The 15,910-nt window shown below is 41.5% G+C and overlaps 1 protein-coding gene across 2 annotated transcripts in view; it reads right to left on the bottom strand.

Annotated features, from left to right (window-relative positions):
• Nucleotides 1-15,910, bottom strand: part of LOC122782597 — a 39,344-nt gene that overhangs the window by 16,106 nt on the left and 7,328 nt on the right. For both annotated transcript variants that reach the window (XM_044047007.1, XM_044047008.1), the window contains exons 2-4: nt 15,737-15,768; nt 3,642-3,803; nt 2,574-2,640 (exon numbers count right to left, since the gene is read on the bottom strand). In XM_044047007.1, the coding sequence (XP_043902942.1) occupies nt 2,574-2,640; nt 3,642-3,803; nt 15,737-15,768 (261 nt within the window). The remainder of the gene's footprint in view (nt 1-2,573; nt 2,641-3,641; nt 3,804-15,736; nt 15,769-15,910) is intronic.

The following is a 15,910-nucleotide window of genomic DNA, read 5'->3' as shown; positions in this document are numbered from 1 at the left end:
CTGAATCCGCGCCTTGCAGATTTACTGTTGTTCACACTGGCTCAACACACGAGCAACTGACTGCTGGTTCCTGATGGCCTTCTTCCATTATTGTGTGTGCTGCAGGCAAACGAGCCGCGCGGATGAAACGTCTGATGAGATTATGATCCACTTTAATCAAAGTAGTGTAAGTTATCAGAAATGGTCCTCGCCGTAGAGCCGCCTCGTCTTCTTCGCTAACTGGCTGATGAGTCCCAGAGCTCAGGCAGCGAGAGGGGAAAACTCTCAGGGAACTCTCAACCATGATGCAATTGGACAGCTGCTGCTGCTGAGGTGATCAGGACGGCAGTTAGCTGTAATAGTTTTCTAACAGGGTTGCACAGCAGAAAAGACCAATTACTTTGGACATTGATTGCGCTCCCCGTCTTTGATCATGTAATTGCTCCGAGAGAGAAGAGAGCGGCTCTGCTGCTAAACAGGTGTGTTCACATCGATTCGTTTTTCATTTTTCGGATAAAAGATAAAAGGGAACGAGAGAGAGAGAAAACATCATCACTCTTCAAATCTACTTGTGTGTGAAACCATGACTCATCATCATGTCATTTGTTATAATCCCTGCATTTGAGGATGTTTCTGGTTCTTAGGTTTAATCTCAGTCAGACTTTTCCGCTCATCTTCCCTTTCAACGCGTAATTCAATTATGTTTGTTTATGCAAATGATGTTAGACCTGTTGTCTCCTCGTTGAGTATTTAGCATGAAAGATAAGCAGACTGTTTAACTACAACCTTGTTTGGCAATACCGGAGAAACCAGCAAAAGCGTTTTTTCAGACCTTTCTGCAAAATGACTGAAGGAATCCACAACTGACAATGTTGGGACGAGGAACACGGTATCACTGGCGGTATTCACACATACCATACAATAGTGCAATTGTTAAAAAAAACCTATGTAGCCTACAACCAATTATTTAATACAAGAAAAAATCCCATGATTGAATAAGCTTTTTGCAGCCCTTCAGCATTCAGAGATGTCTTTTTAATTTTATTTACTGGTTGCTGTCAGGAAGTCAAGAGGATTTCATGTAATACAAAAACAAACGCTTCTAAAACTGAATATTCCAACAGTATTAGCACTCTGCAAGAGAAGAAGCAAAGAAAGAAGAATAAGAGAGCAGACGTTCTTGTAACATTAAAGATGCAAACTGCTGTAAAATGCCCAGAGCAAACAAACAAACTTTTCTCTTTGACTGGAAACATAATCATTCTTGAGAGACAGTCACTTCTCGGCTTTAAACTGTGTTAGTGGATGAAGCTTTTCGGACACGCACTCAAACTGGTGTGGTTTCCTAAAATACTACAGGACTTTATGTAAAAAGGTTCCAGGTCAAACCTTAAACCACTAGGATTCAGCACGATTCACTAATATGAACACAAACAAGCGCAGCAGTCACAAAAGTGTAAGCGGTTCGGAAGGAGAAGGGGACTGGAAATGCAGTTAGTCACACAGCGGCGACTAACTGCGGTGAAGTCTGTAGGAGCAGCAGGAGCCTGAAGGCTCAAGACGCCTGGAGCATATCTGTTCACTTCAGCTACTCTATCATCATTAAGGTCTGTGAAAATAACCACCAACAACAGTAATATCAGAACGGGACAAAATAGTGGATCGCAATGTAAATGCCTTGAATTTACAATTCGAAAGAGTCTCATCAGGAAAAATGTGCAGAAACATAAAAGTACTTCTATTTACTATACATACTTATTATCATACTAAACCAATTCATCATATTTTTATATCCAAAAATTTCCATTAATATTTCCATCTAAATGTAATGATTATCTAACTGAGATTCAACTAAGTAACTACTGTAACTGTTAAATATTGAGATTTTAGACATTTCCCTGGTCATTGTTGGAGATTAACCCACGTTTTTAGGACTGTTCGTATATGTATATATGTATATATAGAGTATATATATGTATATATACATAATTTATACCATTCATTATATTAAAAATGTCTGTATTTGAATCCATCAACTGACCTTTACCCTCTACTGACAAGGAAATGGAAGGGGAAATGATTTAAATGAAGATTTGCAGATATGTACACGTTTAAATCATAAAGATGAAGTAGTATTAAACAGTGTTGATAAACCTATCATTAGGTACGGGATGATAGCACTTTTCTTTCTCTGAGTATCTACCAGTAGCGATATTTGCTGAGTCACTTCAAAGACATCATTCTCCAACTGTGTAACAATTATTGTTCTTCCCGAAAAGACAAAATAAACAATCCAAATGTGACTCAGCTAAAATGCATTTTTATCTACATTTTGACAGTCTGTTCACAGTGAAGCGTGTGAGAGATGGGATTTTTGGATTGTATCACATTTTAAATGTTCTGATTTCTGACCGATACTAATTATCTTCATTATAAAATCAGGCCTCTTTCCTTTATTTATTTGGAGAAAATAAATTCCTTGTTTCGTCTGCTTCCTCACACTTTAGAAAACCAAAGGTTTTGATGATTTTGCGTCAGAAAACAAACCAACACTGATACGTTTCGGTAATGTGGAGGAAAGAGAGTCCTCTTACCGTCCTGTGCATCTTGTCCTCCAAATCCTGGTTGATCCTCTGTAGAGCTGCATAGCCACTCTGGATCCTAATATGAGAGAAAAGGAAAAGACGCTCCAACAAGCTCTGCCAATGACTCAGATAGTTAAAATCAGGGAGAGAGCAAAGGCTGAGCTCTGCTTATAATAAAAAGAGAGGGGAGAGATGGGATTTGTGCACAGCGTGAGAAGATCGAACTCTGGGTGATGAGGAAAAGTCTCCTGTGCATGACTTAAATGTTTCTCTCCAGAGTTTTAGACAAAAGTTTCAAGTTTGTTTACCAAATGTATTTATACCATGGTCACAGATCTTTGCGACCACAGGATTTTTTACTAAATGCATAGCAGAACTTGAATAATGAAAGAATAAATTACTGGTTCACTAAAAATAACACAGTGCTGAATTTCTTATTATGAACACGTTGTGGCGCTCGCTGTGATTATGGAAAGTAAAAGAGAAGTAAATACTGGACAACCTCAAATTATAGTCACCTTTTTTTTTTTTTTTTGATGTTTTTCAATATGTGCACACTGAAAGTTTGAAAAAGCCATTCAAACCTTAGCCAAGACGTAAACATGACATGTGAATATTCAGTTTAGAATACGTAAGCTTTTGGCATCTTATATCAACATCAACAGCATGAATGCCATTTTATTATGAATCTATGAATACCTGAAATACCTGAGCCTCCATGTTGTCACTGAGCTGCCAGCGATGTGTACGTTTTTACGAGGGTTTATTGGCAGAAATTGAATATAGTACCCATAGGTTTGGTTGTATAAGTGTATAATTGGTTATAATGAAATGTAGTTTGGGTTTGGGTAGCCTTAGAATAAGCCTTTTTAATGCATTTTAGGGCCTTACTGCCATCTGGATTGTTTATGCTTATACAGCAGCATAAATGGATGGTGAAGGGCACCATATACCCCACCTGAAATCCTCCGTGAGTCTGCAGTCTCATCATTAGATGTCACTAATGTGATCTAAATTACCACTGAATGACACATGCAATAAAGTAGCTCACAGAATCACATGCACGCACACACACACCTGCGTAGTTTTTCCGTAAATTTCTCCAGTTCCTCCTGAGCTCGGCGGAGCTCCGTCTCGAGGTACTGCCGAGTGGACTCAAACTCTGTTTCCACCATCTCTAGTTTGTGGGTGGTGTAGGACAGGTGCTTGCGGAGGTCGTCCTTATGGTCATGGAAAGAGCTGCACGGGGGACAGGGGGAGGGGAGGTTAGAACAGGTTTTCGAGAAGAACAGCGATGTTTGCGCGAGAGAGAGAGAGAGAGAAGGAGACAAGGAAGTATAGAACGGGCCTCTGCGAGTGTATGAGTGAAGAGAAGAGCATGAGATGGAGTGAGACCAAAGTTTCAACGTCACCACCACCACCACCATCATCATCATCATCAACAACAACTAAATGCCAGACAGCAAAGCAACATTTGACTTGTGCATTTAAAGCATGTTTGAGCGCGGGGGTGAACACACACTGACAGGCTTGACTCAGGGAATGGCTGTTGTAATGAAAGGCTAGAAATGGGAAGCAGGGGCATTGTGTGCCCTGGGAGATTAAGCGTTTTGCCAGACTGATGGATATGTGGCTCACTGAGAGGTCTGATGGCTCAGCGGTGCTTTACAGCAGACACAATGAGAGCAGCCCCCACGTTTACCTCCGCCCAGAGCCTCGGTTAAGATGGAGAAGCTTGCATGCTGCTGAGGGAGGACGAACTGTTTCCCACTGATATACCTTTATGTCAATAGAAGGTGCCTAACCTAAGTGTTTATAGCCACCTGGTTTCGGCTCTCGGTTGATGAATAAATCAAGAAGCAGTCAGCGCGTTCGCTTCCAAGTAGCAAAAACAACAACAACCGATCAAGCAAAAGAACCACAAATGAGTAATTGGGAGTCGTACAGGTGTTTTCAGGCTAAGGTAGTTGCTCTTAGGTTATCAAATTATCATTTTATTCCCAATAAGTATGAGTTTGAGTGCAACATAACCTATTTGAGCTTAGTTGTGGTAATCTGTGTCAGACAGACAGACTTAACTTTGATGTGGAGATGAATGATGGGAATGAAAACATGCCACATTATGTTCCGAACAGCGTCTTAATGGTCGTGATCTCTGAATATGAATCAATATCCATTCAGTCCGATGTCTTCAAACACGCCGACTCATCTTACCTTCTTTTCTGGTGTTTGCAACCATTTCTCTGGGTTTTCAGGGCAGTTTTGCCAATATATATTTTTTTCATATTTTTCTCTCTGCTCCAGCGCTCATGTGTGTGTCGCTGTTGCCTCTGCAGCTGCTGCGGCGGCGGCTGGCGAGGATGAGGAGGACACTGGCCGACTGAACGCTGCCGCCACGTTTGAACACTAACCACAAACCAACAGTCAAAGCTCTAAGTCTTGCCTGGGGAGGCAGATAGGAGTTGGCTATCTGTGTTGACCCTGGCAAGAGAGCAGAGAAAGAACAGCTTTGAAGTCCCACAGATTTAGCAGCACATTTACTTCTATTGACTCCAGGGGCAAAAAAAAAAAACAAAAACAGAAAGCTATTTTGGAGCAGAACTGGGGGATCAATTAGATTAACTCCAATAAATAAAGAAAAAAGAAAAAAGATCTCAAATAGTATGCTGTAGTTTGAGACAAAGAAAATGTAACAGTGAATGTAGAAACATTAATTCTTTATTTGGGAACAACTGAAAAAACAGCCCCCTATAGAAGAGTGAGTTATTTACCAGCTGACCCAGAGGTTATTCCTCAATAAGCCGTGGTCGTGTGATGAATAAGCGTGCATTTCCATTTCCATCCTTCATCATTGTTTTGTGGGGCTGGGGCTTGAACTCGGGTCTCGTCTGAATCATAACAGCTTAATAACCTGCCACGGGCGATCATGAAATGCCAAAATAAACCTTTCTAGGTGTAGATCGCTCTTGTTATGCGGCCGCGTCTGACGAGTGTTGGCTGTTATAATTGCAGCGTCTTCTCATGCTGTGATTGTCAAATATGGCTTACATATAAAGCGACGCCGTCAGAGCGTTTGGGAAGGTTGTAGTTTCAAAAACAGAAAGCTATTTTTATTGCAGGATACTGGAGCATATTTTAATTATCATTTTATTTATCCATACTGTATTTCCATGATGCTATAAATATGCTATACCTTTGTGCGCTGTCTTTTTCATATTTTACCCCCTATTTAATGTTTTGGAGTGGCAACACCTCATTTGATTACCAAGTACCAAGTGCATCGTAAAAAAGCATAGTCTATGTACCTGGAGTACAGATATTTCAGTAAGTCCACATATTTGGCTTTTAAAGGCCACTATATCCTGCTCTTAAGAGCCATTAATGCATAAATACAGACAGGGGCTGCCTGCAGCGTAACTTTTTATCTGTCCCGGCAGAGTGGCAGGATAAGAGTTCAAGAACAAATTGGAATGAATGTTTTTGTCGCCTGCTGCATTTTCTAATGGCACCGTTGCTTATTATTTTTAATCTCCCTTCAACAGTAGCTCTGGAAACAATGACAGTTTCTGGAAACACTGTTACGGTTGCTATAGTCATTTTCTTATCTGCAAGTCACAGAGGGAGAGCGAGAGAGAGAAGAAGATGAAGAGAAATAGAAAAAAAGAAATAGTTGCTGAATTGGTAAGGAACTGCGGTTGTACAGAATTCATCCTCACATGCACACACACACACACACACACGGTGCAGTGGGTATGAAGTACTGTACCCTCACTGTATCTCAACACTTTTCCAGGGAGATAAACAGAAAATCCTAGAGCCTCAGGTGTTGGTTTGGCAAAGCTGGTCCTCAGAGAAGCTCACGATAGACTCACTACTGTTTCTCCATTGCTAGAGAAACTCAAAACAGTAAAAAAAAGATGAGTCAGTCAAACACACGAGTAGCCTCATCAGTGCTATGAGGATTCAAACGTCCGGATGGAAAAAATAAAGTCAGTCCTGTGTAAATGATACACTCATGATCAGAGAATGCACACGACCCGGGAGTGCACCAGGGCTGCAGCAAAAGTTTCAAAACACCATTCTAATCATAATTCGTCCTCTCTTTCATTAAAACACATATCATAGTCAGGCACTCGAGTTTAATTCAGAGAAAGGAAAAGAAAGAAAAAAAAAAATCTTAATGGAAAAACTACAAAAGGTCACTCACTAGCAGCAAGCATCAATCTTGAATCTAAACCACGGAGCCCTTATGTTGCCTGTGGGCTGATTTACTAGTAATGAGCCATGGGAGGTGAGCGAGGCAGAGGCACAGCCTGCCAGCGACACCAGAGACACACACCAGAGACACACACCAGAGACACCAGAGACACACACCAGCACACACCAGACACCAGCACCAGCTACACCAGAGACACCAGAGACACACACACACACCAGAGACACCAGAGACTACCAGCTACACCAGAGACACCAGAGACACACCAGAGACACCAGAGACACACACCAGCTACACAAACACCAGATACACCAGATACACCAGCTACACCCACCAGCACACCAGAGACACACACCAGAGACACCAGAGACACCAGAGACACCACACCAGATACACCAGATACACCAGATACACCAGACACACCAGAGACACCAACTACACCAGACACCAGAGACACCAGAGACACCAGAGACATCAGATACACCAGAGACACCAGCTACACCAGCTACAGCTACACCAGAGACACCAGAGACACCAGCTACACCAGAGACACCAGAGACACCAGCTACACCAGCTACACCAGCTACACCAGAGACACCAGATACACCAGATACACCAGAGACACCAGCTACACCAGCTACACCAGCTACACCAGAGACACCAGAGACACCAGCACACCAGAGACACCAGCTACACCAGACCACACACAGAGACACCAGAGACCAGAGACACCAGAGACACCAGAGACACAAGATACACCATTCGCAGAATAACATGACATGCCAAATATACAATCCACATTACATTTACAAGTACCTTTTTGTAAACAATTAGCCCTAATAGTGCTGGGATGATGTTTTAGTGGCTTAAGTACAGTGATGTAATGTAACAAAGTACAAATACTGTGTTTCTGTACTTAAGTAGAAAATTCACGTATCTGTACTTTTTTTAATTTATATTTCTAGGAACTTGTACTTTTACTCCACTACATTTCATCTAACTCTCTTTGTTACTCGTTACTACTAAATAAAACCAGAAGAAGAAGAAGAGTTGGTATTATGGTCTGTATTTATATAGAGCTTTTCTAGTCTTGGCTTTACAGTACAGTTTTCACCCATTCACACGCTGCAACATGGGTCAAGTGTCTTTGCTCAAGGACACGTATAGACGAGCAGAGGCAGAAATTGAACCCACAACCTTCCAGTTGAAATACAACTCGCCCTACCACTGATCCACCACGGCTCGATCCTAACTCACCCATCAAGCCACTTTACAGCACACACACACACATGCCCAGGTTTTAAGCGACGTTGTCTTGTTATGTTGTCACCCCTTTTATTGGGTTACGTGGTATTTTGTGACCTTTAAACACATAAATCAAGTTGTCTCAGCACACAGACTCAAGGGCGCAGTTTTCAAACCCGAGGGCATGGATCGCGAATCCAACAATAATAAAGTATAAACTGTTCCCCATGATGTTTTACAAATGTATCTTTTTCCCCTGCCAACCCCAGAGTCTTCAGGGTCTTCAGGGTCTTAGTCTTCAGAATCCAATACAAAACATTGCTCTCAGGTCCCAGCAGTGTAATAAATTTTAGAGTGTCATAATTATATCTCATATAAAGTACCTAAAAGAAATGCTTGAGTAAAAGTACAGTGTTTTACCAGAAAATTACTCTAGAAGATCATTTTGCATCACAATTATGTTTTTGTTGTTGTAAACTATCTATCAAAACACTTTTACTTTGAAATGGTGTGCAATATCATCCTAAATATTTGTAATTGACAAATCATGACGGGTTATCAAGATACAATTTGAATTTTTAATTACTAAACAGTTCATTTTTACAGAGCTGTTGAACTTTCTTTAACCTGAGCAACCAGACTTGACCAGACTAGAAGCTCATTTTGAGTTTGAGGCCCCGTTCTATAAGTAAAAGTCTTAAAGTATATGACATTGACTGTACATGTTGCAGAGTCTCCTGTTAAATTAAAGTTCTAACAAATAGTTCTCATCCAACTTGTTTACTTGAACGTAATTCATTTAGGTGTTACCCAGTAATGTAAAGAGTTTGTCGACCGTTTTATTTTTACAGTGTAATTTCTTTAGACTTTGGCAGTTTATTCAAAACGTATTAAAAATGACAAATGCAGTCAATTTGAACAATTATGTCTGTCTTTATAGGCTAGGACTCACCAGTTCTTATGTGTGGTCAATTATTTAATTTGTGAATTGGTGAAAACTGTAGTGTAAAGCAGCTCATCAAGACTAGAAAAGCTCTATAGAAATATAGACCATAATACCAACTCCTCTTCATCCGATTTTATTTGGTAGTAACAAAGATAGTTAGAGGAAATGCAGTGGAGTAAAAGTAAACATTGCTAGAAATATAAATAACAAAGTAAAGCACAGATATGTGAACTTTGTACTTAAGTACAGAAACTAAGTATTTGTACTTTGTTACATTACAACACTGTACTGAAGCCACTAAAACCACCAAACAAGTTGAATTAAAATATCAAAGAAAATGTCACTGACTGACTGTTACCGTACAGATACTGATCATAGAAGTCAGGAGGTGAATTTACAGTAAGGACAGAAGTATCACATCTGACCTGATGTCACAGCACAAGTGATATCAATCATGGTCCAAGGTTTACAGACTGTTTGTGTTCACTGTCGGAGCTTTTCCACCATTATGCTGTTTTTCCAACACAAAAAGCTCCTGGGGATAAGCGAGCTGATAATGAATACTTTCTCCTGCTGGGCTGTGACTCATCAAACTCCCTTCACTTCCTCGATCCTTTGTATCCTCGCCTTTTAAAAGGCCTGTTGGTCTTAGCAAGGAGGTTTGATTAGTGTGAGAAGCTCAGAAGTGTACTGTGTATATCCAGTTTCAGAGGACATAGCAACCTGTTCTGATCAGGAATAGTGTGAGATCCGTCCACAAATTGTCAAAACGGATTGCCCCCCTGCTGCCAGCAGTTGAGATCAGATCACATTGGGGGCACAGCAGGAGGCTCCACAGGGGGGTCCTTCTCACCTCATACAGTGGTCTGTGTGCTTTCTCTCTTTGACATCTCAACCCATTAAAAGTGCGAGTATAAACCTTTAAATAGTTGGTGAAATTGGGGAGGCTGCAGTTTGTGCGTAAGAGTGTGACGTCGTCATCAAAAGGCTGGTAGTTTGATTCACTTTCTCCGTTCAGGTGTCCTTGAATGAGACCCTGAACCCCGCACTGGCCCTGACAGCTGTGCCGTGCGATAGCTGAGTGCTAAATATAGAAGAGCTGTGTTAAGTACTTAATGCGGTTTGGTACTCGCAGCTCAAAGCACTTACCAGTCTAGTTCTGCATAGGGCAATGTACATATATATATGTATGTGTGTGTGTGAAAATGGCTGGATCAAATTTGACACAGTACAGGAGGAGATTTGTAAGCATTGCACACGTTAAAGGAGCAGAAAGTTTGGAACACATGCTTGTTTACTCAGCTTGAACAGTAGCTACAGAGACCTGGTGGGAAGTCTCCTGTTAAATTAAAGTTCTAACAAATAGTTCTCATCCAACTTGTTTACTTGAACGTAATTCATTTAGGTGTTACCCAGTAATGTAAAGAGTTTGTCGACCGTTTTATTTTTACAGTGTAATTTCTTTAGACTTTGGCAGTTTATTCAAAACGTATTAAAAATGACAAATGCAGTCAATTTGAACAATTATGTCTGTCTTTATAGGCTAGGACTCACCAGGTCTTATGTGTGGTCAATTATTTAATTCATTTTTTTAGTACTGATCAGTCCAGTGACCAGACGATTAAACAAGTATGAGGTTGGTCTTAGGCTAAAATTGAACTTTAAAATGTGCTGCTCTACTACTCTAATGATAGCTAATCTAATCTAATCTATTTGTTTCTACACAGCATTTTATTCTACACTTCACCCTTTCAAACAAGCAACAATAGTCAGAGACAGAGAGAGTAGATGATGATTCACGCAATATTTACTTAAGTGTGTTCAGATCACATTCTGGGTTAAGATCTCTCAATTTCTCCATTGTTAAAATTCACGGAAAGAGAACGAGTTCAGTTCTTACTCACGTTGCCACGACAACACAGTCGTGACATACCTGTGTTCCCTGGCAGTGTAACAGAAGTGATCGCCTGACAGACTGTTAAAATACGACACTATGGAGAGAGAGAGAGAGAGAGAAAAGAAACTGGTCCTCCTTTTAAATTAGATTTTACAGTAAATGTATGGCAGAGAGACAGAGAGCAGAGAGACTACTTAGTAAAAGCATTGCACTTTGATTTGCTCATGCCGATGGCAATGTCCCATCTGGTTTCTGTCACTTCCCACTTTGGTGGAGACAAAGACGTAATGGATTGCTGTGGAATTTTCCACAAATACAAAATAAATGACAGTAAAGTGGCGAGATTTTCATTTAGCCTCATTTAGCCTCACCGCCACTCGCGTTTATTTCAGTCCAGTCATTTCCAAATACCTGCAAAATGACATTCTCCTCAGCGTCCAGCTGTACTCTCTGCGAATAAATGTCAGTTATTTTAGCGTTGTTACTGTGATCTTGTTCAGATATTCTCAGACAATTGCATTCAGTTCATATTAGCGCTGTACTTAAACACAGCCAGCAGTTAGACTAGACTTTGAACTTTCTGAAAGTTGGACTAACACACAATGGGATTGTTAAATTACAATTGCATGGATGCATTTGGTCGGACTTAAGCTGTGCCTGGGGCTCTGCACATGAGCCACAGTTCCCACCCCCCGGGTTTAGACTGGGAAATATCAGAAATCAGTACAGCGAACAATAAGACGACAGCACCAAAAAAAACATGGAATAATCCAGGCTGGTTTACTGTGTATATGTAAATGTCTGGATTAAAGCTTAATTGTCTACAATATATCTTCACTTCTGTAGCACCTTTCACAAAGTACTTCACAGTAAAAGTGCAGAGTGGCACAAAAAGACAATTTAGGCAACATAGCATGTCGTATCATAAATACATCACATCAAAATATAAAATGTACCAAAAAAAATAGTACAACCAAGGTATTCAGTCAACTAAAAGCTCGTCTAAATAACAGTGTATTTCGCTGGAAGAGCATTCCACAGCCGACCAGCGACAGGCAAACAGGAAAGCAAGGTCACAACTGGTTTTGTAGCGTTATCATCATTTACAAAAGAGACATCATGTGCTATTGACCTGAAACTAGTGAGAGACCAGTTGTTTTTCAGTGTAACTGAATCAAATCACTAGAATCAGTTAATTGTTCAGTACTTTCTGACACGGTCACTGGACTGAAATACAGCGGCAGGGTTTGTGGATGCCGTGCGCGTTATTGTTTGAGATTGACACACGTTTTTAGGACTTTTAAGTCTTTTTAACCCATCTGTAGTTTCGGCTTGATTTTTGTGTTGGACATCTCCGGAGCACAGACTCCGTCTGGCACAGTCACTGGACAGCAGCAGGGTTTATGCAGCTCGCGATCAGCGAGGCTGACCCTAAATACACCAGACTCCTCTGTTAAATATTGCGATTTTGGACATTTTCCTGGTAATTGTTGGAAATTAACCCACATTTTTAGGACTGTTAAGTCTTTTTAGCTGATCTACAGTTTGGCACTGTTCGGCTCGATTTTTGTGTCGGACGTCTCTTCCTGTGACGGCACTCTGACCAATCAGCGGGTGGCAGTCTGACCAATTATCGCATAGTACTCGCTTTTAGAACCTCGTCTGAGCAGGTGCTAGTGGGAACGCAACTTAACCGTAGCGAGGCGAGGCCGGTGGAAACATGCCATTAGTCTTTCATCTATTGTCTATTTTCCTCTTAATTGTAACATCATTGACAAAAGAGACATCATGTGCTATTGAAGAGGACCTGAAACTAGTGAGAGACCATTAACTCCTTGGGAAAATTTTAAAGTTAGTCAACCAACCTCTGAACCTGAACCTGAACCGTCCCTTGTGTAGAGAACAGTTAGATGTCGTACAGCAGGTGTGGAGCACAGGAAGCTACAAAGCTCATGATGATGTAAAAAAAAAAAAAATCATCTTTGAGCCATTTCCTCTTATCTTTTACATCCAAGACTGGACATATGGAAATCCACCCAGCAGGAGGGAGGCAGTGGTTAGTGAGTAAGTAAGGCTGAACATACGGCACCAAGCATGACACTCCAGGGTGCAATGAAGTATTTATTGAGGTGTAATGGGTGCAGTTTCAGTCAACTCGTAGCTCATAAAAGCGCCGCGTGCTCGTTTGACTTGTTTGTACGTGTTTGACAAAAGGCCTCTGCTTGTTTTCCGCAGCTCGACACAACAAAAGCTGTATCAACAGATTGTTATTGCTGTAATAGAAGTAGTCTCTGAACCGTGGCACTGAACAGCGGAATGGACGCTCACGCATTAATGAGCCGCACAAACCAAACCACATAATTAATCAGAGCCACAGCGAGTTTTTAATGAGCTCACCATATAGAGGCTCTACGTTTGAAGCGCGTTACTTTCTCCATTTTATACGTGACACCAAAGAATAAAACATATCACAACAGAATGCATCGTCGAGAATATCTGCCTGTTAGAAAAGGTCCCTATAAAAGACCCACACACACACTCATAGAAGACATTTCGCACTTTCTCACACTCGCATGCTTCTCTCCTGACAGACTTTGTGTTTATATGACACTCGGGGTCTTTACTGTGCGCGTGCTCCCGAGGCTTAGCTGCTCGGCTGAGCCCGTCCTCTTGGCTTTTGACGCAGCTGTATGAATGCTCTCTGGCAGACTGATGTGTCTCCAATAGTTCCAGGGAGCCATGCGGTTGGTGAGGTGTGGGGAAGTCTTTGACGGCTTTGACGGCTTTGTGGTTCTCCGGGGGTTCAAACGGGAGACTACACATGCACGTATACATACGCTTTCGATGACAAAGGCGGAGGGAGTTCCCTCGTCATCAACCTCCAGGTGCTACAGTCTCTTGATTTCTGTCTCTTGTATATAATTAGACAGACATATAATCAGGCCAACCTGACAAAAGCTACACGCAACAAACTGGTATTCCTCAAAGTGTGAGAGTGAAGCAGAGTTGGCCAGCGATGACAACAGGGACCATGGGAAATATAACTGATGAAGGTAGAATTAAAAACATTTCTGTAGACCTAATTAAAAGTCACAAGAAGTTCTTGCTAGATCTTGCTTTAGTCTTCAAATAAACTCCGACAAGCAAACTGTAACATGTCCTCGTACACGATGAGCTCCGCTAGACGCCGCACAGTCTTGTGCAGGAGTTCAGCAAGTTCAGCCTTTCTTTCCTCTGTCTGACTGGCAACCGGTGAACTCACCTCATCATGAAGACCCAAGTCATGAAATGAGAGCGAACATGTAAAACACGAGGCGTACTATGGCGCCTCGGTGATCTATTATTGTATCAGATGCTTGTAAATCTCACCAAGAGGAGTGTATTTTTTGTCCGTGGGTGCTAACTTCAGTTCAGTCGCATCAATCAACGCGACAGGCCCTCGATAATGAACTGTGACAGGAAACATTTGAGACAACGGAGGAGGGTCGGTGAAGCCGGTGATCTGTTTGGACAGCTTTCAACACGTATTAACTCAACTGTAGATCCATTAGTAAAAGTATTCAACCGGTAACATAAGTACAAGTAACCGTATTTATGTGGTATAATGTCATAGTACACATTTAACATGTTGAATACTTACGTGAGAACAGATATTGATGTTTGGACAAGTCAACACTTATAATATTCGACTCTATTCTATCGTTTCACGTGCGCGAGGCACAAAGAAAGTTAAACTAGTTCATTACAAGCTAACGCAACTCAAAGTTGTTTTTTTTTCCCCACACCACTCCACAATATTGACTTAAGCTCCTTCTGTTGTGCAGAAAATGTGAAACTCTTATCAAAGACGTGTCGCGTCCCTCTGGACAGAACCTTATCAGATTCGCTTTAATTATGAAGAGGACAGGACTAGAAAAAAAAAATGGAGGTGAAAGCAATTAACTTCTCAGTGTTGTGATCATGTTGTGCTGACATGCAGATCGGAAAGTCACCTGAAGGCATCAAATGGAGCAAGACGTCCTGAGTTACCAGTAATCAAGTCAACACCAGCATTAATGAGCTCTTCTCTCTTAATGGTAATGGTGGAGAGTTTGGTTTTAATGAGAGCAACCCAGCGAACAAATGTAATAATATAATATAATATAATATAATATATTATATATTCAGAAATGATTCTTGAACCAGAGAAATCCAAATCACAGTTGCATCAACTAAAGGAAACCCCCATTGACTTCAACTAAATCAGATTGCATTCAACAACCTGACTTGTCTCGCTGCAGAGATTACAGAGGCACAACACTGTAGTTTACTTACACACATTGCACAACGCGTATCCCTGAATATTGTTGAATGCACAACTCTCAACACAAACCCCCCCCCAACCCCCCCAAACCTCGCAGACTATGCAACAAATGGACAGAACGGCACAACGGCTACAAAGGGAAGTCACAACATTCATTATTTCTCACATGTGTGGCAAAGCCACTGCACACACTTGTCTCTTAGCCACTAATAGGACCAGGCATGCACTTCTCCGCTCTCTTGCCTTACCGTTTATACGCTTTTCGCCTCATTTTCAGCAGATAAGATCACAATATTCATGTGCCTGTGCATCCCCCTCAAAAAAAAAAAGCCTCCTCTAATTCTGACTGGAGACAAGCTGGTAGGCAGAGGAGAGAGCGAGCGAGCGAGAGAGAGAGAGTGAGGGAGAGGGAGCTGAGGAGTGAATGAAGCAGGAGGAGGTGTTTGGCAAGAGGAGGGGTCATGGGAGTGATGGAGAGGAGAAGAAGAAGAAGAAGAAGAAGAGTGAGGCGTGGTGGAGGTGTCACAGCCAGGGAAGAGCAGAAGTAAACGTGAAAGTGGCAAACCTTGTGTCACGCTGCATCTCCCCATCAGACTCCTGGTATGACGAGAAGAAGAAGAAGAAGAAGAAGAAGAAGAAGAAGAAGAAGAAAAAAAAAGGAGGAGAATGAAATGATTAGATTTATTCATCAAGCAGATTTATCTGGCGCCAGCGCTGCCAATGCATGCTGCAGAGTGGT

This window comes from Solea senegalensis, linkage group LG16 (assembly GCF_019176455.1).
Source record: "Solea senegalensis isolate Sse05_10M linkage group LG16, IFAPA_SoseM_1, whole genome shotgun sequence".
In the NCBI taxonomy this organism is placed as follows: Eukaryota; Metazoa; Chordata; class Actinopteri; order Pleuronectiformes; family Soleidae; genus Solea; species Solea senegalensis.
This window is presented reverse-complemented; position numbering and strand designations above follow the sequence as displayed.